The sequence below is a fragment of the Penicillium roqueforti genome (genome assembly GCF_015533775.1).
Source record: "Penicillium roqueforti strain LCP96 04111 chromosome Unknown scaffold_08, whole genome shotgun sequence".
NCBI classification, from domain to species: domain Eukaryota; kingdom Fungi; phylum Ascomycota; class Eurotiomycetes; order Eurotiales; family Aspergillaceae; genus Penicillium; species Penicillium roqueforti.
The window spans coordinates 186,355-214,175 of record NW_024067572.1 but is presented as its reverse complement, the minus strand read 5'-3'; the positions used below and the strand labels follow the sequence as shown (position 1 = coordinate 214,175).

The window sequence follows — 27,821 nt, the reverse complement described above, 5'->3', positions numbered from 1 at the left end:
TACACATCGGGCTGGCACATTGTCTTCGAAAGAACAAATGAGAAAATCAAATAGAAAACAGGAAAATGAAAATGAAAATGAACATAAAGACTCCACATATTCATGGTCATTGGCCTTGGAATGACCGTTACGTTAGATGACCTGGACGCCATATCACCCATTGACGAGAGAAGAGAAGAAAAATCATTAGACAATAAGAGCAAGGATGCAGCAAGCACGCATGTTAAGATGGGAGCAATCATGATCGGAGTGTGACGCCTCAGATCACATTACTCATGTCCATCATAGATGACGGTGCCACACTGTGAGTAACACTTTGAACAATGCTGTGGACCGACTTGGAAGCATCGATGGACATGCGGTCACCGCTCATCATCTTTGATACTTTCTTGTCTTTGCTAGGGCGGGCAATGAGGACCTGGGCAGGGCAGACGACGACTTCGTCATCACCCTCGCCTACATCATTGCCCTTTTTGACAACGAGAGGGAAGAGCACGATGCGCACAATGGACTGTTGGGCTTCGAGCTCGCTGTTGTCGTTCGTCAGACCGCTGCGCTCGTTCATCAGGGCTGCGTTGAAGTACACTTGGCGTGCAAGATCGCCATTTGTATCATATTCAGGCTGCAGAGGCGGTAGCATAATGAATTCAGCCAGCTGGGTACGCATTTCCAAGGAAAGGTTGACTGCTACCCGCATGATCTTGCGGAGGTTATCCAGGAGCTGGGATTCAACATGAGACGGCGGAGGGAGGACCTGCGATAGGGTTTGGAAGATTTCCAGAGTAACAGCCTCCGTGTCACTTTCACGTTGCGCAGCAAAGGCCGGTCGCCGGGATAGCAGTGTGAGAGTGGTAGCTCGCCAGCGATGCACAGCACGAGTTGGACCAACCTCGCCCAATTGTTTCTCAAGAGACTTGAGCTTTTGACGTTGCTCCCGGTCCATGCCGAAAAGGTAGCGGGTGAAGATGTATTCCCAAACCATCGTCATGACCACCGACATAAAGACATCACGGCGGCGGACACGATCAGATAGGTAGGCATCGGGATCGAAGCCGTCGAGGAGGGCGTTGTCAAAACGGTCTGCGATCTTTTCGTCCTGCAACTCACTAAGTAAGCGGCAGCGACGCTTATCATTGTGCTTAGAGAAGCGCACGACCCAAGATTGGACATGGCCACACAGCTTCTGGCAGGCAGCATCGAAGTACTCTTCATCCCGGAAGACAAGGGCATTGTCATGTACCGAGGCTGCGATTTGTTGTTGGAGCTCCTTCACCTTATCGCGGGCCACCTCAAGTTCGGTGCGCAGACGGCGCAATTCAACATCTTTTTGTGCAAGAGCCGACTCGATCTCTTGTCGAACTCGATCCTCCATCTGGGACGAGAGTTGAGTGTGTCGCAACTGTAAGTCGGCAAGGTCGCGCATGGACGACTCGCGTAGGGTGTTGACCTCGGCTGCGTGGGCGGCGGCGAGCGCAGAGTTGGATGCCGTCAGTCCCTCGTTCTCTTGGGTCAGACGAGTCATCTCCTTCTGCAGCCATTCCACCGAGTTCTTCAATTGTTCCACCTCCGATTCCCGATCGCGCAGATCGCCGTCGCGGGTGTTAAGGGCACGGTCGCTCTTTCGACGAGCGACGCTGGTATTCCGAAGCTTATCTTCAGCTTCATCGCGAGCAGCGATCAGTAGACGATTTTCAGAGATGAGCTGGTCGAGGCGGGTTTCGATGTCTTGCAAATGTTGCATGCTGCGACGGCGACGGACACTAGGCGGTCGGCTGGGCGACCGTGGGGAGTTGGGCGTCTCACCCCATCCCTCCTGGAGAAGTTAGTAAACCAAGACAAGACAAGACAACGCAACTGCAATCTCAATCGCAATCGCAAATGAAAATAAGGGATAAATTAATAACTTACATAGACATCCGACATACTTCGCAGGGGACGTTTGCCCTTGTCGGTGACGGGGTCGTAAGAGGAGGAAGACGGGACCTGATCGAGATCGAGATTCGAAGGCTGGGAATCTAGCGCTCGACTAGCCGCCCGCAGATCGCCACTAACACTGCGATTTGTACGACGTAATTTACCGCTGCTGGTGCTGGGTTTCAGAATTGATATCCCTTGCTCAGGCGTTTTTGGAATATCGGGGTTTGAACCCCCGCCCTTTTGGTTTTCTGTAGGCCAAGCCTCTCGATCAAAGGCATTGTCTGTAAACTTCCGGACGGGTGTCTGAGGCCGAGGTAAGACATGCTCGGACTTCATCTCCAGGCGGGGCGTCCCGCGATGAGCCATGGACGCTCCCTGGCCATCCCGTGGTTCTTGTTCCGCAATTGTATCAAGCGGAGTCCGGGGTCGCACATAATCGTCAGTCGGTCCTCCGAAGAGCGACCGAGGAGGGGAAGGGGGACGGAGAGCTTGTAGAGACGGTTCTTCCAAACTCCATGTTTTGGGTGTATGCTGGTGCCGTCCATGGATTGATGGTGATCGGCGTGGCTCACACAGTTCCTCTCCGGCTTCCGCCCCAGGCGGAAGGCGCGTAGGAGAAGAAGGTTCCTCGGTACGATTCCGGTCACTGGAGGGTTCCATTGACAATGGCAATGACGCATCTAAGGAATTTTCGCGATGCGTCGGAAGTTCAGGCCCCCTGATTGATTCATCCTCCGTGGCAGCAGGACTTTCGGATTGAGCTTTCAACTCTGAGATTGTAGACTCAATTTGTCTTTCGAGACTGCTAGGCAGGTCAGAGGCGAAATCATCGCCAATTCTTTTGGTTTCAGTGGTCGCTAGGGGTGCTTCAGAGACAGGGATCGCGATATCGCGATTCGCTTCCAAGTCCGCTCTTGTCTCTTCCTCAGCACTATCTTTTAGCGACGGTGTTTGCTGGTCCAAAGCTGATCGTCGGAATCCCGCACGCTCGAGGTCGGGAAATAAGTTGGCAATCTTAGATCCACCTGGAGTAGTTGTTCGAATAGGAGGTTCAATCTCTTTGTCGTTAAAGGGACCCAGTGAAGCCTCCTGGGCTTCCGAAGCAGCTTGGTGTGACTGCAGCTCGTCTTTTTTGCTCGCCGGCAAAGCCCAATTATCTTCCTCCGCAGCTTCGTTTGCATCTCGCGAAACTTCGGGGAATGAAGGATCAACATATTCTCCTATAATCTCAGCCTCTGAAGGTCGAATGTCCGGCTCAGGTTCAGGCTCCTCTTCCCTTGATCGCTGGGACTCTTCAAATTTTGCTTGCCAGTCAATCGACGGCCAGTCTTCGTCATTAGCCGACTTTTCACCAGGCGCTTCTGTGTCCTGGTTCTTATCTTCAAACGGCACAATGGTGGCATGTTGATCTGCTTCAATCGGAATTTTAGCCGGTGGCTCAGTGTCCAGGGACTTTTTGGACTTTTGGGCCTTCTTTGCCTTTTTCTTCAAGGCCTTACGTGACAGAGGAAGTTCCTCGCTAACGACGGCCTCTTCATCGGGTTGCATAGGCTCAACCTGAACTTCAGACCCGGATACAGGCTGATCCTCAATTAGTAGGGGAGCCTCAGTTGACGGCCCTTGCTCCAATGCAGGGTGAGGTTCTGCAACATGTTCCAGTTCCTTGGAAGTATCCGGTTCCACAACAGGCTCTGTCGGCTGTATCTCAGATTCCGTGGGTAACTCAGCCACATCAACCTGAGGCTCTTCCCGTTGTTGAGTCGAAACTTCTTCGGTGATGCCGGCGATCTTCTTGGCCTTCCGCTTATCCTTCTTTGACACCTTCTTGGACAGAGGCGACATCACTTCGTATTCTCCAGGCTGATCCTCGACGACTTCGAGATCAGCTCTTTTCTCAAGGTCTGCATCAGTCCCAACGTGTGCTTCATAATCTTGGTCGTTCTTCTCAGCAGGATCCTCGAGATGAAGGGGCTCATTGTTGGTATCTGGGTCAGTGGGTTGGATGGGTAAGACGAGTTCATCTTTCTTGCTTTCTGAAAGTTGCTTGTTATCTGATACGATGCTAAAGTCCCTAAGAGCCGTCGTTGCGGTGTTTTCAGGCTCGTGATTCGGAGCCACCTGGGTTTCTTCCGGGGAAATGGACTCATGCTCAGAAAAAGTTGGGTTTTTTTCAAGTGTCGCCTCCGATTCAACATCAGCCTCGGTAGTTGCAGACTCGATGGCAGGAACAACCTCCGCTGAGGTCTCCTCAAAAGTCACCTCTGGTTCAGGAGCAGCTTCTGCAGTTGCAGTCGTGGCGGCAGGAACATGATCTTTGGTAGGAGAAACAGCCGGCTCAATTACTTCTTGTGTGGCTTTCTTCTTGGCATTTTTCTTGTCCTTCTTTGACATTTTCCTAGTAATAGTATTGATGGCGGCTGATTCTTGGGCTGGCTCTTTTGTAGACTGCTCCGGCCTTACCTCGGATTCGAGAGATTTAACAGAATCGAGAGCATCAACAGGCTGCTTCAAAACATCTTCTTTCGGCTCAAAAGTTGTGAATTCTGTTGTTTCGTCTAGGCTCTTTTCTGCATCAGACCGAGGCTTGTCCTCAGTCTCTGAAGGCTGCTGCCCTTGGACGATAGGCTGCTCTGCCACCAACTCCAGAGCTTCAGGCGTGATCGTCGAGGGCTCCTCGGGATATTGTGGGTATTCTTTCTCGAAAGGGGTGGCGGTGATGGCAGCAGTAGTAGCAGCGGCCGTGGCCTTCTTCTGCTCTTTTTTGCTGTTATTCTTAGCGATAGTTGCCGATTCCCCGTCGGGCTCAGGGGCAGGTTCAGGCGGCGTTTGTGCGCTAGGTTGCTCGTCCGCCGGGGTTCCAGAAGCTTCCTCAGGCGACTTGTCTCCCTCCTCGACCTTCGGCTCGGTGGAAGAGAGATCGAAAGAGCTATCTCCACCTTCGATTTCTTGGCTTGGAACATGCGGTCCAGTATGTTGAGAAGGCGTTACAAGATTCTTGGTGGCCTCCTCGGGGACATCAATAGGCTGCACTGTAGGCTTATCTGGGCTAGTAGAAGCCTCATCTTGCGTGATAACTTCGGCAGGTGCCCACTCCGTTGCAACCTCAGCCTCTTGGAGAGAAGTTCCAGCCGCCTCAGATGCTGTCTGTTCTTCAGCCTGGGGCCCAGGTTCGGATTCTTGAGCAAGGATTGATTGGCGTTGCTTCTTCTTGTCCTTCTTAGCCTTGCGCTTCTGAGCAGGAGTCATTGGCGCCTCTTCAGCGGACTCGGCGACTGCATCGGCCTCTGGCTGCGTGGCCGCTTCACTGGGAGGAGCAACGCCCTCGACTTGTGGAATGCTAATATCCTTGGTTTCATCAACGTCCTCGGTTTTCTGGCCAGCGACAATCTCTTCGATGTCATGTGAGTGATCTCCCGGTTGCTTCTCTGGGAATAGCACTAGTTCGGCCTCGGCAATAGGCTCAGGCTCAGTGATTTCCTTTATTGCCGGCTGATGCTCGCCCTCAACCAAAGGCGCAGCTTCAAGCTGCTCCCTGTCGTCTGTAATATAGGTCTCGCGCTCAGAAGCTGCAATTCCCTCTTCTTGCTTGTTTTTCTTCTTTTTCTGCTTCTTCGAGCCAGCTGTCTTAGAAGCCACCCCCACACGAGACTCTTGTGTCTCCTCAGGGACAGCATCAATGGGCACATCAACAGACGTCTCTTCAATTTCTTTCTTCATTGAGATATCACCTGATTCCGGCATAGACGATTTCTCCTCAACATTCTCACCATCATTCACTTCCTTCATTTCCTCAAGAGATGCAGGCTCAACCATCTCCTCCTCCCGTTCATGTGCAGCAAGGGCAACATCGCGCTTCTGCTGATCATTTCCCTCCACCAACTCGCCGGAATCAACTGAACGCTCAAGCACGGGTTGGGGAGGATAATCTAAAAAAGGACTCTCTGTCGGCGTCTGCTCTACCTGCGAAGACACGTATTTATCAGTCGAGGCCGTATCTTGCGCCGTGGCGTCGTAAGTTTTTAAGTCGTGGGACTGATGTTCTTTACCGTCATGTTGCGCAGGCGAGGGTGCCGATATGGCTGAAAGTCCAGGGACGTCTGTGTCCGTAGAAGTGAGGACTTTTTCGACGCTGTTGGTCGCTTCAATGGGTGTAGCAGGCTCGGTTCCCGGGGCAAAAGGCGAATCGGATGTTGCAACGTCTTTATCGGTGTCGACATTCTTGGACTGGCGTTTCTTTGCTTTCTTGGCAGCTTTGCGTCGCTCCTTGGCTGACATACCAGCTTCTTCGTTCAGGTCCGCAGAAGAATGGGCACCGGCCTCTAGTTCTTCGGAGGGAGTTGCCTCAGCATCGACAATTGCTTCAGTCCCCGGAGGCTCGTTGTCGGTCTCCTTGACGCCAGCGGTTTCCTCTTTCGACAAAGCGTCTGATACGGCTTCTGTTGGCTCGACTTCCTCGGCCTTGGGAGCCTCGGCGTCAATGGTATCTTCACTCTCTAGACCCTCTGCGAGCTGTACTGGCTCAGAGGCTGGGTTATCTTGCAAATCCGGGGTCGCAGCCGGAATATCGATGGAAGTTTGAACAATAAGCTCGGATTTAGGATCAGATTCCTGCGCTGCGTCTGTGGCAGCAGGGGCGTTGTCAGCTAAGTCCACAGACTTGCCCTTCTTCTTATTCTTCTTCGCCTTCTTCTTTTGCGCCGTAGTCAAGGCAACTTCGGGCTCTTGTGCACTAGGTGACTTGGGCTCCGAGGGAGGCTGAGCATATTGTTCCGCCTGCTCTGGCAACTCGATTTCAGTAGAAACCGGGGTGTCGGGCGCAGCAGTTGAGACTAGTTCATGGTCGGTGATCTCTTTGCTTTGTTCAGAGGAAGCGGGTTCTTCTATCATCTCTGAAATTTCCCCTTTAGCAGCAGACTTGGTGGTTTCTTCGGCCACTGGCAACTCCTTGTCTGATTCTCCAGAGACAACCAAGTCAGCCGGAGCATCCTGAGGTTCAACCTTGTCTTCGAGTGTAGATAAATCTTGACCTGGCTTGGGTCCTTCGATCGGAGTAGCATCCTCGTCAAAAGCAACAGACTTGCGTTGTTTTTTCTTGTCTTTCTTGGCCTTCTTTTTCTGTGCGGGGGTCATTGTCTCCTCCGCAGTGCCCTCGGTAGCACCTCCCTCAGCAGGGGTATCCTGCTGCGTGACGTCTTTGATGGGGGGTTCTTCGTCCTTAGGCGCGTCTTCTGTCATAACAAGAGCCTGCGCATCTTTGTCGACAGTGGGCTCTTCCTGAGCGGATTCAAGCTTGGGCACCTCAGCAGGTATATGCTGTTCCTCTTCGGCGACAACGGATCGGCGCTTTTTCTTATCTTTCTTCGCCTTCTTCTTTTGAGCAGGAGTCATTGATGCCTCTTCAGAGGCCTCGGTGGCGGCTGCATGGGTAGGGAGATCCTGCTGCGCGACCTCTTCAACAGAGGGATCTTCGGCCTCAGGCGTTTCTTCTGCCATAATAGAAGTCCCCGCAAGTTGTTCGGTTCCCTGAGTCGGCATAGGGTCAGTGAGCTCTGCCTGAGCCAGTTCAGAAGGGGGCTTCTCGTCGGCTGGCGTAGGTGTGACCTCTTTCTCGACTGGTTCAGACCTAAACCCCTCAACAGGCACGGACTGTTCCTCTTCGGCAAGAACTAGTTGGTGCCTTTTCTTATCTTTCTTGGCCTTCCGCTTCTGAGCAGGAGTCATTGATGCCTCTTCAGCGGTCTCAGGGCCGGCTGCATCGGAAGGGACCTCTTCCTGCGCAGTGACTTCCGAGGACGGCTCTTCGGCCTTATGCGCCTCTTCCGTCACAATAGGACACTCTGTATCTTGAGAAGTCTGCTCAGGCTCCTGAGATGATATAGGTTCGGTAGATTTACACTCAGTAGGCACAGGTGTAGGTTCCTCTTTGGTAGGTATAATGTTAACCTCGTCCTCGGTCGGTATAGGCTGCTGCTCTTGAGTGGTTACTGATTGTCGGTTTTTCGTGTCTTTATTACCCTTCAGCTGCTGAGCAGGAGGCATTGATGACTCTTCAGCGGTCTCAATGCCGGTGGAAGGGGTCTCTGCCTGTGCTGTGACTTCCGAGGAGGGCTCTTCGGCCTTAGGCGCCTCTTCCGTCAAAATGGGACACTCTGTATCTTTATTGGGAGAAGTCTGCCCAGGCTCCTGAGATGATATGGGTTCGGTAGATTTGCACTCAGTAGGCGCAGGTGTAGGTTCCTCTTCGGTGGGTATAATTTGAACCTCTTCCTCAGTGGGAACAGCCTTGGACTCGTCCTCGGTCGGTATAGGCTGCTGCTCTTGAGCGGCAACTGATTGCCGCTTTTTCTTATCTTTCTTAGCCTTGCGCTTCTGAGCAGGGGTCATTAAGGCCTCTGCAGCGGCCTCGGTGGCGGCTACATCCGTAGCAGCCTCTAGCTGCGTGGTTTCTTCTGGAGAGGGCTCTTCGACCACAATAACAGGCTCCGTGTCTCTATCGTGTGAAGGCTGTTCAAGCTCTTTAGATAGCGCGAGCTCGCTGGATTCACTCTCGGCTAGCATAGGTATAGGCGCCTCTTCCAGGGATGCGAGGTTATTCTTTTCTTCGGCAGGGGCAGCCCTAGACTCTTCGTCGGCGGGTACAGGCTGCTCTTCCTCAGCGGCAACTGATTGGCGCTTCTTCTTATTCTTCTTCTTCGACTTAGAAGAAGATGCCGTCTGTTCACCTTCAGCCTCCTCCACCACTGGATTTTCTGTGGATTCCGTAGACTGAATCTCCTCCACAACAGGCTCTGGTGGAGACTCTGTGGGCTCGTCTTCGAGAGACTTGTCTAAAACAGGCTCCTCGCCGACGGCCGAATCAAGCTTTTGCTCTTTCTGTGGGTCTTCCATGGGAGCGGGGACCTCAACTATAGGCTCTAGGCCGCTTTCTTTGTCGTCATTTCGAAGATCAATAGCTAGTTCAGCAATCTCCGGTATAGGAATAATCTTGTCTGCGGGTGTCTCGGGAGCAAGTTCGCAATCGAGGATTGGCACATCCGGAGCTTGTTCCTCTTCAGGCTTGGTCTCAGCTTCAAGGTCACGGGCTGCCTCGGGTTCTGTAGGCTCATCAAGGCCTGCAACGGCTTCAGCAGTAGTTGTGGCCTCACGATCAGGCAAAATGTCGCCAAATTGTTCGCCACTCTTCTCCTCGGTAGAAGTAGGCTTATTCTCAGGCGTAGGCTTCTCTTCAAGCTGCACAGACTCTTGCTTTTGCTGCTTCTTCTTGTTTTTCTTGGCCTTCTTCCTCTCGGCAGCAGTCATTGGGACCTCGATTTCAGGAGACTTTTCATGTGTCTTGGGGGCATCGGTCTCTGGAGAATTTGCCGAGGCCTCTTCGGTGGGCGCTAGAGTCACATCCTCGCTCTTCAGCTCCTCTGCCTTGACAACATCGTCTTGCTGTTCATAATCTTGGCGCATATCGACGGGAGCGGTGGCTTCTTCCGGTACAAATGGAACATTAGCGGGAGCTTCGGCGGGCTCAATCTCAAACGACGGGGCAGTGTCTTCTATCGAGGGCTTAGCCTCAGCGGGGGGCTCGATGTCTCTCATTGCCTCGTTAGTCTCGGTATCGCCGGGCAGAAGAATATCATCGGTGAGTGGAGCTGCCTCGGGTTCTGTAAGTATAGGCGCAACCTCCTGTTCAGCCTGAGCATGCTCGGAAGAAACCGGTCCAGAGAAGTCGGCTGGAACAGCGTCATCAATTTCTGCAGTTGGAGCAATATCCTTGCTTGGATCAGCGGGTTCGGCATCGAACGCAGGAACAGCATCAACGGGCTTCACAATGGAACCAATGCTCTCTTCCTGCTCCTTTTGCTGTTTCTTTTTCGCCTTTTTGGCTTTTCTTCTCTCCGCAGCGGTCATAGGAGCCTCTGGCTCAGCAGGAGATTCTTCGGCTTTGGGCTGCTCCTCGGGTGCGATGGGTTCTTCTTTAGGCATCTCTGCCTCTGTCGCCTGTATCGCTGGTTGCGGAAGGGGGTCAAAAGAAGCTTCTTCCTGGGGCGGCATAACCTCGGAAAGTAGCTCAGCCTCGGGAAGTGGCTCGGCCCCAAGCGATTGTTCGAACTTGATGGGCAGCTCTATCTCGCTCTCCTGGGGAGGCGCATCCAACAGTGCGCCTTCTATGACAAGAGGAGCTTTCTTGGCTATATCCTCAGTGGCAGCCTCAATCTCAGGTACCGGCGAGGTAGATTCAGCAGGCTTCTCGTCGTCAGGAATGATGGATTCACTCTGCTTGCCCTTCTTCTTATTCTTTTTGCCCTTCTTCTTTTGGGCCGTAGTCAAGGCGACTTCGGGCTCGACTTGAACTTCGGTTTCGGGTTGAGTCTCAACAGTAGAAGGCTGTGAGATTTCGTCAGGACCCCCCTCAGCAGGATCCAGGTTTTCGGCGCTAGGCTGAACCTCAATGGCAATTGGCTGTGACAGTTCATCAGGTGGCTCCAAGGGGCCCACTGCCTCGGTTGCAACAGGTGTTACATCCACAGTGGCCTCCAATGGAACTTGCTTCTGCTCTTGGGCAGCTGCAGGCTCCTCAATGGTGGTTTCGAAGGGCTGTTCAAGATGTTCAGGATCAGAAGGTAAGGCTTCACCGCTAATTGGAGGGGATCGGGTATCCGCAGGATCGGCACCAGCTGATTGCTCAGGTTCAAGCTCTTGGATTTCTAGCTGGGATTCAGTCTCGCGAGTTTCTTCGACAGCAGCGGATTTGCGATTCTTTTTTTTCTTGTTTTTCCGCTTCTCTGCCTTTGTTTCTGATGCGTCTACAGGGTCATGTGCAGCCACGTCGATGCGAGGTTCCGTTGCAGGCTCCTTTTCCTCGGCGAGCTGTGGAGTATGTTCTTCAACGGCCTCTTCGAAGTTGTCTTCGCCTTCGGTGTCTTCTTTGGGTGTTTGGGGGATTTCAGGCGTGGTGCTATCGACTGGGGCCTCTGGAGTAGATGGGTTATCAATCTCTTCCAGGTTGCGGGATATTTCCTCCACTTCTGGTTGAGGGGCACCGGCAATTGAGCTTTCTTTAGCGTCAGTAAAATCAGGCTCCGGGGTCTGCTCTTTCTCGATGGGCAAACTGGGATCTTCGGAAACAGGTAGAACAGATTCCTCGCTGGGCACATGTTCCACAGGCTGAACCAGCTCTCCGGATTCCTGCTGGCTTCGAACTTGCTCTTCATCAGTGGTAGCAGACTTGATCACAGTCGGGTCAGAGGTGTTCTCAGTGGAAGGAGCAATATCCTCGGGCAAAGGCGGTGCTTGAATCTCTTCGGCGGCAAGACCGATGTCTTGCTGCTCGCCCTCACTCTGCTTGGAGGCAGAGGTAACATCCTGGGGCCGAGCAAGGACAGTATCACCTGCAGGCTCGTCAGAAGTAGACGCACTTTTTGATTTCTTCTTCTGCTTCTTCTTGTCACGCTTAGCCTTTTTAGTCGATGATGCGGTGTCCTGGGTAGCCTCGGATTCAGGAGCCGTGCCAACTTCAGGCGTTGTCACCAAAGGCTCAATTTCAAGCTCTCGAGAGGCCTTGATAGGCTCAGCCTCAGCTTCCTCGGGAATAGTAACATCGTGCTTAACAGGAGCACTCTCGGCCGCAACGGACTCAAGAGGAGTAGCTTCAACCATAGGCTCAGCCCCAGGTTGCTCAGGAATAGCAACATCGGACTTAACAGAATCCTTCTCGACGGCCGCAGACTCAAGAGCAGCTTCGACTGCAGGCTCATCAACCTGAAGCTCAGGCCTAGGCTCGTGGGGTACCTCAACATACTCAGTCTCGGATTGCTCAGTGACAGCAAGCTTAGGCTCAGCAGTAATAGCTTCAGGCACAGGCACTTCAGCAGGGTCCTGCACCAACTTCTTGGATAAATTCTCTTGATCGGCCGGTTCCTCGGAGGCTACCAGATCCGCATCTTGGGCCTGATTCTTCTTGCCCTTCTTCTTCTTGTTTCTCTTCTTAGGAGATTGAGTAGCCACATTCTTATCGGGGGCCATTTCAGTCTCTGGTTGAGTTTGAAGATTGGAAGACTGAAGAAGGTGTTCAGTCGATTCAGGATCGACTTCCTTGGCTGCCTCCATACCCGGTTGCACGGACTCATTGTCAGCGGAGTGATTCTCTTCGGTGGCAGGGACGGGCTCAATGAGCGTCTCCTCGCTGATAAGGGCCTTGCCATGGTCGTCAGAGGAACTGTCAGCGGCAACCGCTGCATCGACAATATCGCCGAAGTCATGTGTCTTAGTGGGTTCATCTGCAGGCAAGGAGCGAGACTCGTCATGCTCCCTGGCAACGGCAACGGCAACGGCAGCTGCATCGACAACACCGGCAGAGCCAGCGCCCTTGGCGAAATCTGCAGCGCTACTGAAGGACGAATCATGTTCTTGGGCCGGGGTTTCCGCCTCAGGCTGAGGGCGAGATACGCCCTCAAGAGCATCAAGCGCACGCTGCGTTTCTTGCTCCCTAAAGGCAACACCAACAAGGGAGCCCTCTACTGAAGGCAGGATGTCCAGTGTAGGTGACGGAGGCAACTCGTCCAGAACAGCGGGGTCCCGCAGGAGCTCAGAGGGGGAGTGGAACTCGTATCTGGGCCTTTCCTTCCTAGGCTCCGCGTGCTGGAAGTGTTCAGCAGTAGGCGTGGCCTGCTGCGAGCCGAGGAGATCAAGGTCTCTATCATGACTCTCGTTGGTTTGGTCGGTTGAAATCATCAGACCAGTCGGCCGCTGATTCTCCATGATTGAGTGGCTCAGATCTACATGCTCCCAGCTCTTAAGGCCGTCATCTTCGCGAAGGGATTTTAGGTCCTCTACTGACGGGGCTCGGGAGGAGGTCTTGCTAGATGGGAGCGATGGCAAGGGCTCCTCAGTCTCAGGCTCACCCTTGATCAAACTGTGGCGCTCGACGAGCCATAGAGGGCGTATCTCGCGCGAGTTTCGAAACTCGACCGATGCAGGCCGGCGGTTGCGTTGCTGGCTTGGGGAGCCTGGGGAGGCGGTGGGGGAGGGTTGTTCAACGGGGACTGCGCGCGAGAGGCCTGGGGAAGTTGGGGGACGGCGGAAGTGGAGAGGGACGGCTGTCGGCGATTCAGTGGTGGACTTAGCCACGGAGTGTCGGCGTTGCTTGGGGAATGGGGACTCCTGGGGGCGGCCTGTTCCAGGTGAAGCGGGGCGGCTCAGAGACTTCGGGGTCAAGTCAAGTGTCCTCTCCGTGGCTGGGGGAGAGGTGGATTGGCTCCGGGGCCTCTGCTGCGGGATCTCATTCCGTTCTGATCCTGCAGCTACAACAGCTGCGCTAACCGCTGGGGCTGGAAGCCACGAAGCACCATAATCTTCACGCTGATCCGCGGCTAGAATATCCGGGCGCTTCCTTAGAAAGAATTGGTCGTCGAAGTTGGCACTATATCCGTCCTGCACATGGAATAAAACCAATAAAAGCTTAGTACATTTCTTTTTTTGTTCGGGTTTTGTGGTTTTTGTGCAAGCTGGTTAGATCAACCAGTGAAAAAAGGGAAGCTATATGGGAAAATAAAGTGTACAACAAGAATCACAACATAAGTAGGTAAAAAGAAAAGTTCAGATGCTATACCTTCTCGGATTCCCGTTTCCTTCCCGAATCCACGATTTCCTCGTATCGATGACGACGCCGCTCTTCCTTTTGCTGTCTACTAGACCTGTACTCCTTCAGATTTGTGTCGTCCTGAGTACTCCTCTCCTTGTCCGACATGTAAGGATCCAGCTCATCAGCATTGCTAGAGCTGCGGTGCTTCTTACGGCGACGGCGTTCATCATCCACACCAGCTTCAGATATCGCTTCGCGGGATGAGCGCTTATCTAAAGAAGAAGAGCGAGAATGGTCAGGCCGAATATTCTCAGCTGGGGCCGAGACTTGTGAGCCAAAGACACTTCGCAAAAAGCCTGCACTCTTTTCTTTCTTATCCTTGCCACGGCGCTTCTCCAGGGACTCGTCAACCTGAGCTGGAGAAGAGGGTATAGAGGCATTGTCATCAATGTTAGTTTCACGGGATGAGCGGTAGGGATGCTTGCGGCGCTCAGACTTGTCGTCTCCAATGTCCGTAATGGTCAAGCGAGCATCGTCATCGACAGACAAGGTGTCACTTTCGCGGTTGGATCGACGCTTGCGACGTCTCTTTTTTTCCTCGTCACCTTCCGCGTCATCAGAAGCCGCTTCGGCATCACGACGTGGGTCGAAATCATCGCCACTACGTCGAGACCGGCGAGATTTGCTGGTCTCGTCTTTCGAGACAGGTGCAGAGAAGACAGACCGGTTGTCGTCACGAGATTCGGAGATCTCTTGCGATCTAGGGAGCTCGTAATCATCACCACTGCGTCTTGGTTTCCCTGACTTGGTTGACACATACTCTTTGCCGATGGGAGTAGAGTTAACAGAGCGGATATCATCCCGAGCTTCAGATGGTTCGCGTGACTCGTAGATCGCGAAATCGTCCCCGCTCCGTCGAGATTTGCGGGACTTGGACTTGAACCTCTCGTCCTTCGAAACAGGAGCAGAGATAACAGAGACAGAATCATCACGAGACTCCGGAGCCACGGAATCAAGGTATTCAGCAATGCCCAAGTCATTATCACTCCTTCTGGATTTCCTGGGCTTAGACTTGGATGTTTCACCCTTCGATACGGGAGCAGAGACAACAGAATAAGTCTCAGCCCGAGATGGAGACGTCCCCTGTGATTCATAAATCTCAAAATCGTCGCCGCGACGCCGGGAGCTGCGGGACTTCGGTGTCTCGTCCTTCAGAATAGGAGACCCGGCGAATTCCCGCTCTTGGAACTCGGAGAGATCAACGGCATCGCCCTTCTCCCTTGGCTTCTTAGACTTGGACTTGGTCGGGGTCTCCGGGTCCATGATAACAGGCGCCGGCGCTGAGACCACGGATCTGGCGTCGGCTAAGTCTATAGAGTTGGCTGTATCAAAGCCACCAGGCATCGAGAGGACATCTACATCTTTTTCAGGAGAAGTGGTACGGTCGCGCTTGCCATATTTACCATTCAGCTGCTCAATGACCTCCTGCGCAATTGAGGACTTGTCACGGCGGCCCGACGAACTATCCTGATCTCCTAAGAGGGATTCTGGCTCGTCGAAGAGAAGCTCATCCTTGTCCTGGATCACATGCTCAGGGGTAGAAGTGATATTCTTAGTAGATTTGGGATCAGTTTCTTCGACCTCGCCCTCGACGAAGCCGTGGGGCTGCTTGCGAGCCGGTGCAGACCAGGGTGAGGTAAATGTGTGTTCGTTCTCCGACCCGGGGGGGGAAGTGCGGGTGTGGTAGGATGGGTCGTCTGTGATCAAAGAGGGGTCGAACCCAGCTGCGGCGGTCGCAGCAGCAATTGTGGCCGCGAATTCAATATCGGCCCCATATTGCAATGGGCCGGAAATATCCTTGGGTTGGGATATCTTGGATGCCGGGAGAGGAACATCCTTGGCGGAAATTTCGGTAGGGGAAATATCATGCTCAAGAGGATCCTGCTCAGAAGAAGAAGGGACTTCGTACTCGTGAGTTTGGTGCTCACCCCAGGAGACACGGGAGCCGGTTGGTCGTTCGTGAGGCTTGGTATCATAAGACTTATTCACAGGGGTGGTTGGAGAAGTAGCGTCACGAACAGCACTACCGTTCACGCTTTGGGGAGGAGTTGGCTCAATTAAGTTGAGCCCAGGGACTCGCCATGGGAGGCGGTCCACGTGTTGATAGGGTTCGTATGAATAGTTTGACTCTGTGGGGGCGAGCTCCTCATGTGTACCTCGTTCGCTGGCGGGCTTTATCTCCACAATGGTGGGCATATTAGTGGAGCTACGGCTGCGAGCATGATCATCTGGGCTATGTCGTATCTCCTCGGGGGCATAAAATTCGGCGTAATCATCATAAACCTGTGCTGGACGGGGTGATTGAGGAGACCCTTTCTTCTGGTCTTCGCAGTATTCCCCCGTGGTCACTTCTTCGTTAATAGGCTGAGTGGGCTCAAACCGCGACACGATCGCATCCGCTACTGTATCAGTATCGCGCTTCCGCTCAGCGCGGCGTTTTTCTCGGCGCTCATTATATCGCTGGCTGGCTTCAGAGGCTTCGTCATCATTTGTCTTGCGAGAAAGAATAGTGCTGGCAGCGGCAGCGCCAACAGCTCCGGCAGCCGCTGCAGCAACCCATGATGAGGAGTCATTTTCTCTGCCGCCGGTATACAGGCGCTCTTCATCTCGCTCCTTTCGGCGTCGCTCTCGACGCTCAGTTTCCTGGTGGGCCAGCTCCTCCTCTCGGTCAATCAGTTGAACCGGTTGATCAGCAACTTCACCTCGATAGTTCTCATTGCGACGAGTAAGGTGGCGTTCCCTCTCTGCTTGCTCTTCCGTCAATTTAAACTGCACAGACGCTTGATCCTTGGCAGTGAACCGGCGCTTGAGGGTGGAAGCAGTTTCCTGGGTAGGGAAAACAGGAGAGGAATCACTGCGTCGATGATCTCTGCGGCGGTCGGCGTATGTTGATTCTGCTGGTGCCCATGCTGCATCACGAGGACCTTGGAACTGCCACTGCGAGTCGTAGTGTTCAACTTCATTGGCGAAGAGGGGTGGGGCCACTGGGGTGCTGTACGCGGGGATCGACCCCGGAACAGCTCCCTGGGTAGTGTACACTGATTGGGAGACTGGGGTGAAGGGCTGAGGCTGCTGAAGGGGAATGGGCCCTGGCCTGATGAGAGTTGGCTCTCCTGCAGATACAGATGCCACATCAAAGCGAGATGGGTCGGAAGTAGGCATTGGGTAAACTTGCTGCAGGCTTCCAGGCCTAATTGGGGGGTTACTATCACGGTGGCGAGCGGAAGAAATCACAGCGGCTCCAGCGCCAGCTATCAGAGCGGCATTTGTAGCACTCAACCGCTTGTCCTTTTTCTTCTTCTTGTACTTCTTGCTTCCCCATCTCCAGCCCCATTTGCTACTGGCGGAGTCGGAGGAAGACTCGGTGCTGCTTTCCCCGAATGCGAGCGCAGAGCTAACACTTGAAGAGAACTGGTCCTCTGACTCAGCATCGACCCATTCTTCATCCTGTGTGGTAGAGTGGGCGTAGTTAGACTGTCGGGGTCGAGCTGTGTACATTTGACCTGCAGTGCGCCCAGGAGCATGGGGCGAGGAGCGAGCCAAACGGGTTGCTGTGTCGCTAAGTTCCAGCAAAGCGGCATCAACATCTGGACCCTTCTTGCCCTTCTTCTTAGGCTTGGAAGATTTTATTGGCAGCCTATGTCCGAAGGCAAGATCATTGTCCAATGAAGAGGATGAAGAGCCACTCTTGAACGAGAAAAAACCGCTCCGCTTCTTGGTGTGATGTTTCTTCCTGTTCTCAGAAGAAGAAGTGAAGAAAGACCCGATTCCACCAGCGATGGACTTCTTGCTGGGCCTGGGAATATTAACAAAGGACGATGATGAAGATGAATCCTTTCGGCGTTGTCGTCTTTCAGGAGAACGACTGCGGGAGCGGTTACGCGACTTTGCACCAGCAAGCGAGGCCCCACCCACTGCGGCACCAAGTGCGGCCTCCTTGAGATACGAATGCCGGCCAGAAGAGGAAGACCTAGATCGGGAGCTTGTGTGCCGAGAATATCCAGACTGAGATGCATGCTTGGAGTCTGCTCGATAGTCTCTGTGAGGACTGCGGCCAGAACGACGGGTCACACCACGAGAGGTATGGCTCCTTCGGTCATCTTCTTCCCTGTGGGAGGAGGGCCCTCGGCCGGAGCGAAGGCTGTAAGAATCGTCAAACTCCTTGCTCGAGAAGAGCGACTTGGTCGCATAACCGGCTAGCATGCCAGGCAGCCACGAGGAAGACTGCTTGGACTTTGACCGTCGGCGGCCCTCATCTTCAGAGGAGTTGTATCGGCTGTTTTTGCTTACTCTGGAGCTCCCACTGCTCCGCCGGTCGGCGGAGTGTCGGCGGTTTCTGTAGTAATGGTGCTTGCGAGGAGCATCGATGGAGCTCGTACCAGGTTGGAAACAGTATTTGCACACACCTATACTTTCCGTGTAGTCCTCAAATCTTCCAACGGCCTCAGGGTCACGCCAGAAATCAACAAATCTTCCCATGGCACCACGCTGACGCTCTTGGAAAGCCAGAGCGCTGGGTCCGTGAGGATAGTAACCCGGGTTGTAGGCAGCATGAGCACCGTATCCACCCGCGCTTGGAGCATACAAAGCATTACTAGGGCCAGGGGCATACGGCGGCATACCACCAGCCTGAGAAGATTGCTCGTAATGCTGAGAAGCGTAATGAGGTGCGTGCTCGGGGCTAGAGGGGTGATGGTGATGATCTATCATGTACCCCGTTGCAGCACCTGCAGCCGCAATGCCGACACCTTCACTGAAGCTATGCGAATGGGACGGCTTGAATGGAGGGTATTCCATTGACTGGCTATGCACCATTGGCTGATGGTCATGTACCGTTGGCTGGTGGTCATGTACCATTGGCTGGTGGTCATGTACCGTTGGCTGGTGGTCATGTACCGTTGGCTGACCCTGCTGGACGTACGAAGTAGTGTGCTGCGGAGGGGAATGCGACTCAGAGTGAGACATCATACCACTAATGCCATAGGCGGCAGCTCCAACGGCGGCAGCAGGAAGAACGCCCGACGATGAAGGGTTCGAAGGCTTAGACGGTTTCGATGGTTTAAATGGAGGCACTATCGGCGGCTGATCTTGCTGTGCCGGAGCATGGAAGTTGTCGTCAAAATAGGCCGCCGCCGCACCAGTTTCGCCCAGGCTACTAGGCTCTGGAGGTGGATTAGCCGATGGAGATGCTGCCATCAAGTGAGCTTGCGTGTTCGGAAGCACACTTGGGGGAGCCGGCCGAACACCGGGCTGGTGCTCAACAGACTGGCCTTGGTCACCATAGTAGTCTGCCGCAGCGCCAGCAGGGTTAGGCGGCCGATATGGGGCAGAAACTTGCTCGGGGAATTGGCCGGGGAATTGTTGCTGCACGTGCGGATCATACGGAACTTCATGCGCTGGAGAATGGCCTGCGGATGGCATCCCAGTGTCGTATTGCATGGGGAATTGCGAGAATCCCGGTGCGCCAATCTCGGCGGCAAACTGCGCGCCGGGGGCACTAGCCGACACGTTTGTGGAGATCGGAGGCACATACGGGTCCCCTGACTGAGTGCGGCGACGCTCGCGACTGTCGCGCTCCCGATCCAAGTCATCGTCCAGAGTATCTTCTGTTCCTCGGCGGCTACCTCTCTTCTCACGCTCTGGATTTTCAGATCGGTCCTGGTCGCGCTGACGAGAACTCTTGCTTTCTCGTTCACTGTCTCTGCGTTTGGGTGTGCGTTCAATATAGTCGCGATCGGCGTCATCAACGGGTTCTGTCTCGGCGGTCACATAGGTTGAGATAGAGTCGCCAGCGGTGCTAAGTGGGCCACGCTTACTGCGGGGAGCCGAAGACGAATAAGACGACAAATCACCCAGGCCGCGGTCACGGTCGTCACCCCGTGCGGACTTGCGACTTGAGATCGATCTTGTGTCAGAATTGTCAGGCCTGTCGGACTTGCGCCGGCTGCTCTTAGAACTGCTGCGAACGTCGGATGAGGACGACGAGCGGCCCCCGCCCATCAGGGCTTTGAACATAGTAGGCAATTAATGTGGATAGCCGGAGCGAACCATGTGGAATGAAAGGATTGGAAGGATTGGAATGATTGGAATGATTGGAATGGGGGCAGGTGTGGGGTGGAAGTGTTTGTTGTAAGTCAGAAGGAACGCAATGTTATGGGTTTGTTTGGGGGAGTAAACAACGGAGCAGACCCATGGATCTTGTATCCGAAAAGGCCCCCAGTGGATCTCAACTTGATGGCCCTTAACCTCACCTTATTCTCTTGTTCTAGTGTTGGGTATCGGATAGAATCTGTGTGTTAGGGGTTAGATGAGATACAGGCGATCTGCTGAGAAATGCAACTGTGAAAAATGTGTTCATAGCGCTGATGAACTGTCGGTGCAACAAGTGGAGCGAATCAAAATCGCGGTGAAGCATCGTGCACGGACCAGAATGTGGCTGGCTGGGGTCACTTCTTCCCAGCCATCTATGGAAGTATAGAGTACGGAATACTCCGTGCCTCGACGATACATCTGAAGATAATGGTATCTGGTCTAAATCTATCCATTCTATCCTTCTCGGCAGAGAGCACTCCCGAATGCCTATATAAAAACAAGTCACATGCTACCTGTACCATTGCGAACAACTAAAAGCATCAGCCTGGCCAAGAAGCGCTATACCCAAAGTAGTTTAAATGGGTGTGCAAATATTATTGTCATAAGAGTGCAATAACTATCTGCATCAACATGACAGATAATAGCGCAACCATATAGCCACAACACCACTCACTATTCGAGTATCAAAGACCAACCCAAGTCCAACCAGTAGCTCCATCAAACTGGAAACCCTTCTCCAACCTACATCCCAGCAAATGCTGTAACCATCCAGACAGCCCTTTGATCATTTTGCAATCCACCAAACAGATCCAGGCACAACAACATGTCCACACCCAGCCTTGGGCGCTTGCTTAACAAGCTCCGCGGCAATGGTCGCAGGGTGAAGCGGGGGATTAAACGAAGTATCCTCAAGGGTCAAATCTTCAATACTAACGGTTTTAATGAAGCCTTGGGTCGCAAGGACAGTGCGAACATAAAGTGCATGGTATCATGTAACCAGCTCAGCAACAAGCCCCCCGTGGAACGAAATAGCCGCAGCCTTGGACGCCAAGTAATCCACCACATAATGCGCAACGGTGAGCCCAGCAAGCAAAGCCACAGTAAAAACGATACCATACTTCGCTTCCATCGTATCAGACAGAAACTCCTGCCAGAGCCAGTAGTGCGCGAGCGGGTTGACCTCGAACAAGCGGCACGTATAGGCTGGGGTTGTTGGTATAGATGCCTGTGTTGTTGATTAGGAGCCGCGGACTTTGGAGGCTACGTCTGCGATGTTCGACGCGAACATTATAACAGCCTCGGACTGCGTATTGGGCAAAAGCAATGATGGCAAGTAACTTCGAGAGGTAAATTTGCCGTGCACATCAGCTGTGAAGATTGAGGTTATATAAGCATTGGCTGGTTGGTATAGGAATAAGGTGTCGATCTCTTCTCTTGAGGTCCATTTCTTGCATTTCTTGTCATGTCTGGGTTGGGATGTATGTCGATTTTTACCATTTCAAGACCTGAAAGATAACGAAGGATGCCTGATGTATACGGTCTCTAACACACTCTTGATCAGCACAATGCAGAGAAGCCGAGGTCCGCGAGCAGCATGCATTTGCTTTCTCTGTGATTGTCAGGAATGATAGGTATAATAATAGCATATACATGCCTATTCGTCCAAATTATTCTAGTTAGACTTTTGAATAATTTTGGTTTGATACCGGCCGGCCCTGATGAAAACCGTGGGAGTTGAAACCGTGGGAGCGGAAGGGCCCACAAAACCGCAGGGTCTGGTACTTCCAAGCTTGTGCACGAACCCCAAAGCTACCATTCCCACTAGGGTTTGATCGAGCAATATCAGGACTTCATCTCAATTGATCTGTCCTGTCCAGTCTGGGAAACTACCGAGAAGGAAATTTACAGCAACTAATCCCCCAAAGACAGCTCACACTAAAGATGAGCTATAATGCAATAACACCAAAAGCCAACCACGAAATGCAAACTTTCGCATTGAATATGGAAATGAAAACGATATGGCGCAGCCAAATCACAGAAATAAGTTGGCATATTGTAAGAGCATCCAAGAACATCCAACGTACGTGTACGGCTTGGGATGCATGTGATGTAAATAGAATAACCACACAAGACAATAACTCCACGTATCTCTGCGGGGACAAACCGTCGGAGCCACGAAATGCTTCGAAATCCGAGACAAGAGGAAGAGAGAGAAGAGAAAAAAAAAAAGGAACGAGTCAAAGCCAATCCAGTCATCACTTGAAGAGAGGCAATGAAAGAATGGGTGAGATTTCTCGGCGTATAAAAATAAGCCATACCGATCAATCACCGCCAATAACTCCCGTGTCATCTGATCTTGTCTCAGATGCACGAGTGTGGAGTGTTGAATCGGATAAGGTTGGGGAATCATCAATGAAAAGGACTATATAGTGCACAAGGTATAGAAGACAGGCAGATAACAGATTTGAGCGTGTAAGGATTCGGGCTTGAAGGGACAGAGGCAGAGACATGCATGATGTGTTCATAAGGATATAGGATATCAGGTATCGGGTTGCAAAGCCCACAGGAACAGGACAAAAAAAATAACTTGGACGCTGGATGCACATTTAAGGGAAGCTCATGCTGGTAGTTTGGCTGTTCATGCTGGGGGTATGACTGCTCATGCTGGGAGTGTGGCTACTCATGCTGGTGACTCGTCTCAAATCAGGAGGATGATGGAAGATCATCGTGTAGATTTCAGTGAGAATGCGAGCATCAGCGCGGAGGGTGGGGGATATATTTTCGCTTTGAATGAGGAATCCTATTGTGCGGACAAGGAGACGATCGAGTTGCTCTGGCTCGACAAGCTCGTTTAAACTTGACATGAAAGTTGCAGATAGGACAAGCATATTGCCAAATTGCCTGCAAATAAAATAGGTTAGTCTCATCTCCATAGCTGTGATTCTTTGAAACGGGGTCAGAGGATTCCTTACGCATGGGCAGTGCCGAAAATGTTGGTAACGACCAACCGATGTCCGCCTACACCGTCAAAAGCCTCCGTGCTCTTAATGGCCGATTTAATGCAGATGTCGCAGGCCCCTTTCAATTTCCTCGGCAGATCTTGTAAACGGACTTTAGGTGGTTGCCAGTCCGCAGAGACTGCGGCCGGCATAGAGCCTATGTCACTAGACATACGTGCCATGTGCGGAGCCCGAGCACTGTGCAGCATTGAGGGAGACAATCGTTGCGAGGTAGGCGAGTTCACTGATGAGTGGCCGACTGGACCGACGCGAGCACCTGTATGGCCGTAGTGCAATGCGTGGTAGAGAAGAGGTCGGTGAATGATGTACCGGGCACCGTAATACTTGGCACGCATGCGAGCGGCGTTAATTTCGTTTGCTGGTGGATCGTTTTCGTCCCACTGCATGCTTTGTGGGAGGCTTTTACGCCAGAGGTCGAGGTTTAGGCTCAGAGCTTCTTGAACGGTGGATGACCATCGTGTCTGGCCTTGCTTTTCGACCTTGTATAAGTCTGTATGAACTCGATTCAAAACTTTCCGTAGATGGATTTGAGCAGAATAAAACAGCATCATCATCGTTTGGGGTGCGTTGAGATCGTTCGGTAGAATGATAGTCCATTTTCCTTTCGGAATAGCCATCCGACCCTCGGAGCGGGAGATGCCACTCGCTGGAATATCCAGCTCCGCGAGCAGATCACTCTCCAATTGCAGACACGTCCAGTAAGCGAAGTTATACAGGTCCTGCGTAGGCCCCTCTTCGAGTCGCTCATATCGCTTTGTTCTCACAAGAACTTGGCAAGCCCTTGAGGCCTGATAAATCCAGCTGTGACTTTGGAAGGGGTGGGCCAGCTGGCCGGCATAAAGACCAGCGAGCAACCCACACTGGACATGCTCTAGCTCGTTACCACCCTGTAGATGGCCCAATATTGCGGTCGCATATCCATAGAGAGTCAGGCCAGGAATAGCCTGGTAGTTCTTTGTGTTCCCTTGTTCATCCTGCACATTTGTCACATCTCTCCTTGACAGACCTGGTATGCCTTTGTTGAGTGGACTGTCAGGGAAAGACTGCCCGGGAGGCTGAGTTGGCACAGTATAAAGAGAATTCGAAAGCGACATCTGCATGGCCGCCGAGTCGGAGTTTGCGGGGGAGAGCACACCATTAGTAACGTATGTCCCATTTAGGGTCGGCGGAGGAATAAACGGTGGCAGCGGTTCAGGAATGCGCTGGTTGGGGTAGTCAATCTTCTTGTCCATGATAGGCCCAGGGAGAGGGGCAGGAGCTTCGCAAATAGCTCCAAGGGCCAGGCACAGGATAACCAAGGCATTGTCGATATTTTTGCCGACCCGTGGCCGCGGCGGGTTGGGGATGCTCTGCATGAACTCGCCACGCACACCTAGGTTTTCGTTCGACCGCCTCCTTTTGGCTGGTGGCGGCCCATCGCGCGCTAGTCGTGTGTAACTGGAAGCCGAACTCGGTGAAGTATTAGGGCGACAATAGCATCGGATGAAATTGTCGACCTTGATATTGAGCTCACCCATCATGAGGAATGGGTGGAGCTTAAACATGTGCTCGATGTAGCTGTCATAGTAGCGCCTAGCAGTTGCAGCATCCAGCTTCATGTTCCCAAATTCGTCGATGTCGACATCAGCATCTGGTCCTGCGCCATCCCCGTCGGGTCGGACACCCTTGGAGCCCTTGGAGTCACCATCCATTGGTAATTGACTGTCATCGGCGGTGTATGAAATCTCGCCTTGGCCGTATATGCTCAGGAGACCGCGCTCTTCTTCCAAACGCATCACATAGTCCTCGTCATATTGTTCAGGGTGTAGCAGCCTCTTAATTGACGGCCACATCAATAGCTTGTGAGCTGCAGTGGTGTGCTCCACTGGGATGGAGAGCTCTCCCTCAGCCTCCCTCTGATCTTCGAGTCTCGGGTCCATGGGTCCCAGATTTTGGCCAAATTGTGAATATTGACTGCCGGGATCCAGAATATTTGGAGTTGGGGCATGGGGACGAGGCATCTCTGTTTTGAAAGGCGGGTCCTGCTTGATGAGCGGTGGCGGTGGTGGAAGAGACGGACGTTCTTGGACAGTCGGAGGTGGTTGATTGCCCAGCTTGTTCAGCAACTGCTCTTGCATTTGCATTTGCATTTTTTTGAAACGCTCATCCATGCGGTTGTCTCGCTCCTCCATGCGGTTCTCTATCTGGGAAAGTCGATCCAATACCAGCTGGGTGGTCTTCTCTTGTTTATGTGGCGGCACCTCCTTGTAGACACAGCCCAGATTGTTCTCTTTACAGTGACTGCAATTTGGTCGTCCCTCATCACACTTTGCTTTCCTCGCTCGGCATTGGTCACAAGCCTATATAGCTCGAGTATTAGTCTGGGATCCCCCGAAACGATACTGTGTTCTACTAGCTTAACATACCTGCGTAGCTCTATTCGCCTTACGCTGGCGTGCTCCAAACGTCTGGTTTTGATAAAATGCCTGATCATACCCCGCAGGCGGCGTAGCACTCGCCATTTGGGCAACGGGTGTCATGAATTGGGAGGCGGGAGGCAGGGCACCCGAAACGGGTGTATGCTCAGCACTGCTGATCTGATCTGGGGGCGGGTAGCCCATACGAGGGCGATAATCAGGTGAGGCCTCATGCGGCGCGCCATTCATTGGCTGGTGGAAGTTCTGGGGAATTGGGTCTTGCGGGGAATGCACGGGCGCATGTAGGGGCAGGCCATGACCATTCGGACGACCGTAGGGGCCTTCCGGTGTTAACTGTGGTAGCTCACGGTTGGGCATCACAGGGTATCCTGCTGGCTGCGGGGGTAGGGTAGTCTGGGGGTTTGCGGAGCGGCGGGGGTCGGAGAGGTGGTTATCGAATGTCGGGGGGTATGCAGGGCGCCATGAGGGGTCGTATGCTACATGCGAACCCGCATGCGCGTGGTGCCCTTCCGGGGGAGGCATGCGATTCATTGTAAATGGAGGGTCCGGGTGATGTGCGCCGGTGTTTTGAAGCTACCAAGACGCGGCCGTCTTGTGGTCTTGTCGCAACTAGCCTGGGGTCCTTGGCACTTGGTATTTACCGTTGAGAAGCGATTGAGCTTGGTAAATCGGGACTCAAGCCAACATGGTGCTATCGATTGGAGTCGAGGAAGTAGGATGTAATAAAAGGAAACGAATGAGTGACGGATTGGTGGATCTGATGTCGGAAGGAGCGAAAGTTGTAACAATGAAATCAGATCGCGCCGTTAGAAGCGTGCGAATCAAATAACGTGTCTAAAGCTCCGAATTTCCTAGGTCGCAAAAATGCGGTGGTGATGGCGCAGTGGGCAACCGGGTGTGGAGCTAGACAAAGAAATAGTCAGATTACGGCGATGATCCGACCAGGGGCCCCCGTTAGGCCGAGATATGGGAAATATCAAGGAAAAGGAAAAAGAGCAAGGAAATCAAAATAGATCAGTGTATCCACCCGTATATCAGATAGATCGCAAACAGAAGTACAAGGTTGGGCCACAAGGAGGGGGAAAACACCTGAAGTGCAAGTTGGAACCTTGAGAACATTCCATGTACTCCGTATCCACACGGTTGGTACCTCGGTCAGGTATGGTACGAGCGTAATATAACCACGTACCTGTGGGTAGTCCAATACCGTAGACTAAGTGGGGGGTTCGGATTCGGATACTCGTAGTATATTGTGGATGTAAGGTGAGTTCACGGTCTAGGTTAATGACAATGCCAAGTGAGTTGAAGTCCGAGGTACATATATCACGTCCCAGTAGTTATCGAAAAGAGAACTATGGAAGGGAAAAAAAATCAAGAATCGGACAAAAGGGGAGAAATGATCTAAACCAGGAGGGGAGGGGGGACATAAAGTAATAACACACTTGGTTATAATTACGCCTGTAGGGATCGACAGCGGTGTTTGCCCCTCCCTGGATTAAATACATGCTCTTGAGAATCGCGGTGACTATCAAATACCTCGAATTTGGACACAAATTAAGGAAAATAAAGAAAAAGAAAAAGAAAAAGAAATTATCAAATGACCCCGATGACTTCTTCTGACCATTGATCTCTCACACAGAGTATATAATAACCATATAGACCCCTGAGAAAAGAAGCACCAACCTCTAATACTTACGGAGTACAATACTTACAAGTTACAGTTGACAGGTCTGCTTTTTGTTTCCTTTTGCTGGATTTACCAGGCAGTGGGTCCGGCGGCTGGGGGAAAATATGAGATGCTCTGCAGGAAAGAAATTAACAGTGTCCTCATTTTAGGATATAGTTACAATATGCAATGTGTGTCTGTATATGGATACCCCATCACTAGATGTGATAGACTATGGTGTATAGAATACTATGTAAGTGCTATGATCGAAGCTAGGATCCTCCGCGTGGAACGGGGATCGAACTTGCCGCCCGAAGGTCAACCGCTTCGCCGGGAAATGCGCCATGCAACTTGATTCCGAGAGTTACGTATACTGGGTGGATTGCCCTTGGATTATGGCTTAGGATGAGGACTCCTGGGCGGATTTCAAGAATAGAGTGATAACATCGGTGTTTGAGGTTGATTCTAAACCTAATAATCCTCTTTTTTTCCCTTCTTCATTACCATGTGACCGGTGTGTCGGACAGGGATCGCTGCCCAGTACCCAGGACTCGGGTACTCTTAGAACAAGATATCTAGATCAGTCCACATATCTATGACTATTATCTTCCAAGAGAACACGGAAAGTATATAACCGAAACTGCAGTGGAGGTGTATGTTATATGCCAAGAACAATATCCTTCAACGCCCCAAGCACCCAATAACACACGCCGCACTGGCCGTCAAGTCGGTCATAGACTCGGAAACATAACTCGCAAGGGGCGCTTCATTTCTAAAACACTGAAGATAAACTCTGTTCGGACTCGATTCTCAAATCAGTGGATATGCAGCTTTAGATCGGCGATGTTGGCAGAAAGCTTCCAGCCACCGCGGCGTACTAGTCACTCGAAGGGATACCTTATCCCGTGGCTTCCCAGGGAGATGGTTGTCGGGGCTGATCAGCAACCCAGGGCTACGGGCACCTTGCTCCGTTTAATCGAGATACACTTTGGGGGCATCCACTCTGAAAGACACTTCGACTGAATTTGAAATCTATATTGGGGCAATAACATACAATTATAACATATACGGAGTAT

At 52.4% G+C, this 27,821-nt stretch overlaps 2 protein-coding genes across 2 annotated transcripts; both read right to left on the bottom strand.

Annotated features, from left to right (window-relative positions):
- Positions 1-259: 259 nt before the first annotated feature.
- lah (involucrin repeat protein) lies at positions 260-19,564 on the bottom strand (the record flags this gene model as incomplete). Its single annotated transcript, XM_039071826.1, has 3 exons — positions 260-1,813; positions 1,909-13,338; positions 13,517-19,564. The coding sequence occupies 3 exons, from the start codon at positions 19,562-19,564 to the stop codon at positions 260-262; spliced, it is 19,032 nt and encodes a 6,343-aa protein (XP_038929720.1).
- Positions 19,565-22,248: 2,684 nt separating this feature from the next.
- On the bottom strand, positions 22,249-25,610 carry clcA (putative C6 finger domain protein; the record flags this gene model as incomplete). Its single annotated transcript, XM_039071825.1, has 3 exons — positions 22,249-22,543; positions 22,615-25,001; positions 25,068-25,610. The coding sequence occupies 3 exons, from the start codon at positions 25,608-25,610 to the stop codon at positions 22,249-22,251; spliced, it is 3,225 nt and encodes a 1,074-aa protein (XP_038929719.1).
- Positions 25,611-27,821: the final 2,211 nt, after the last annotated feature.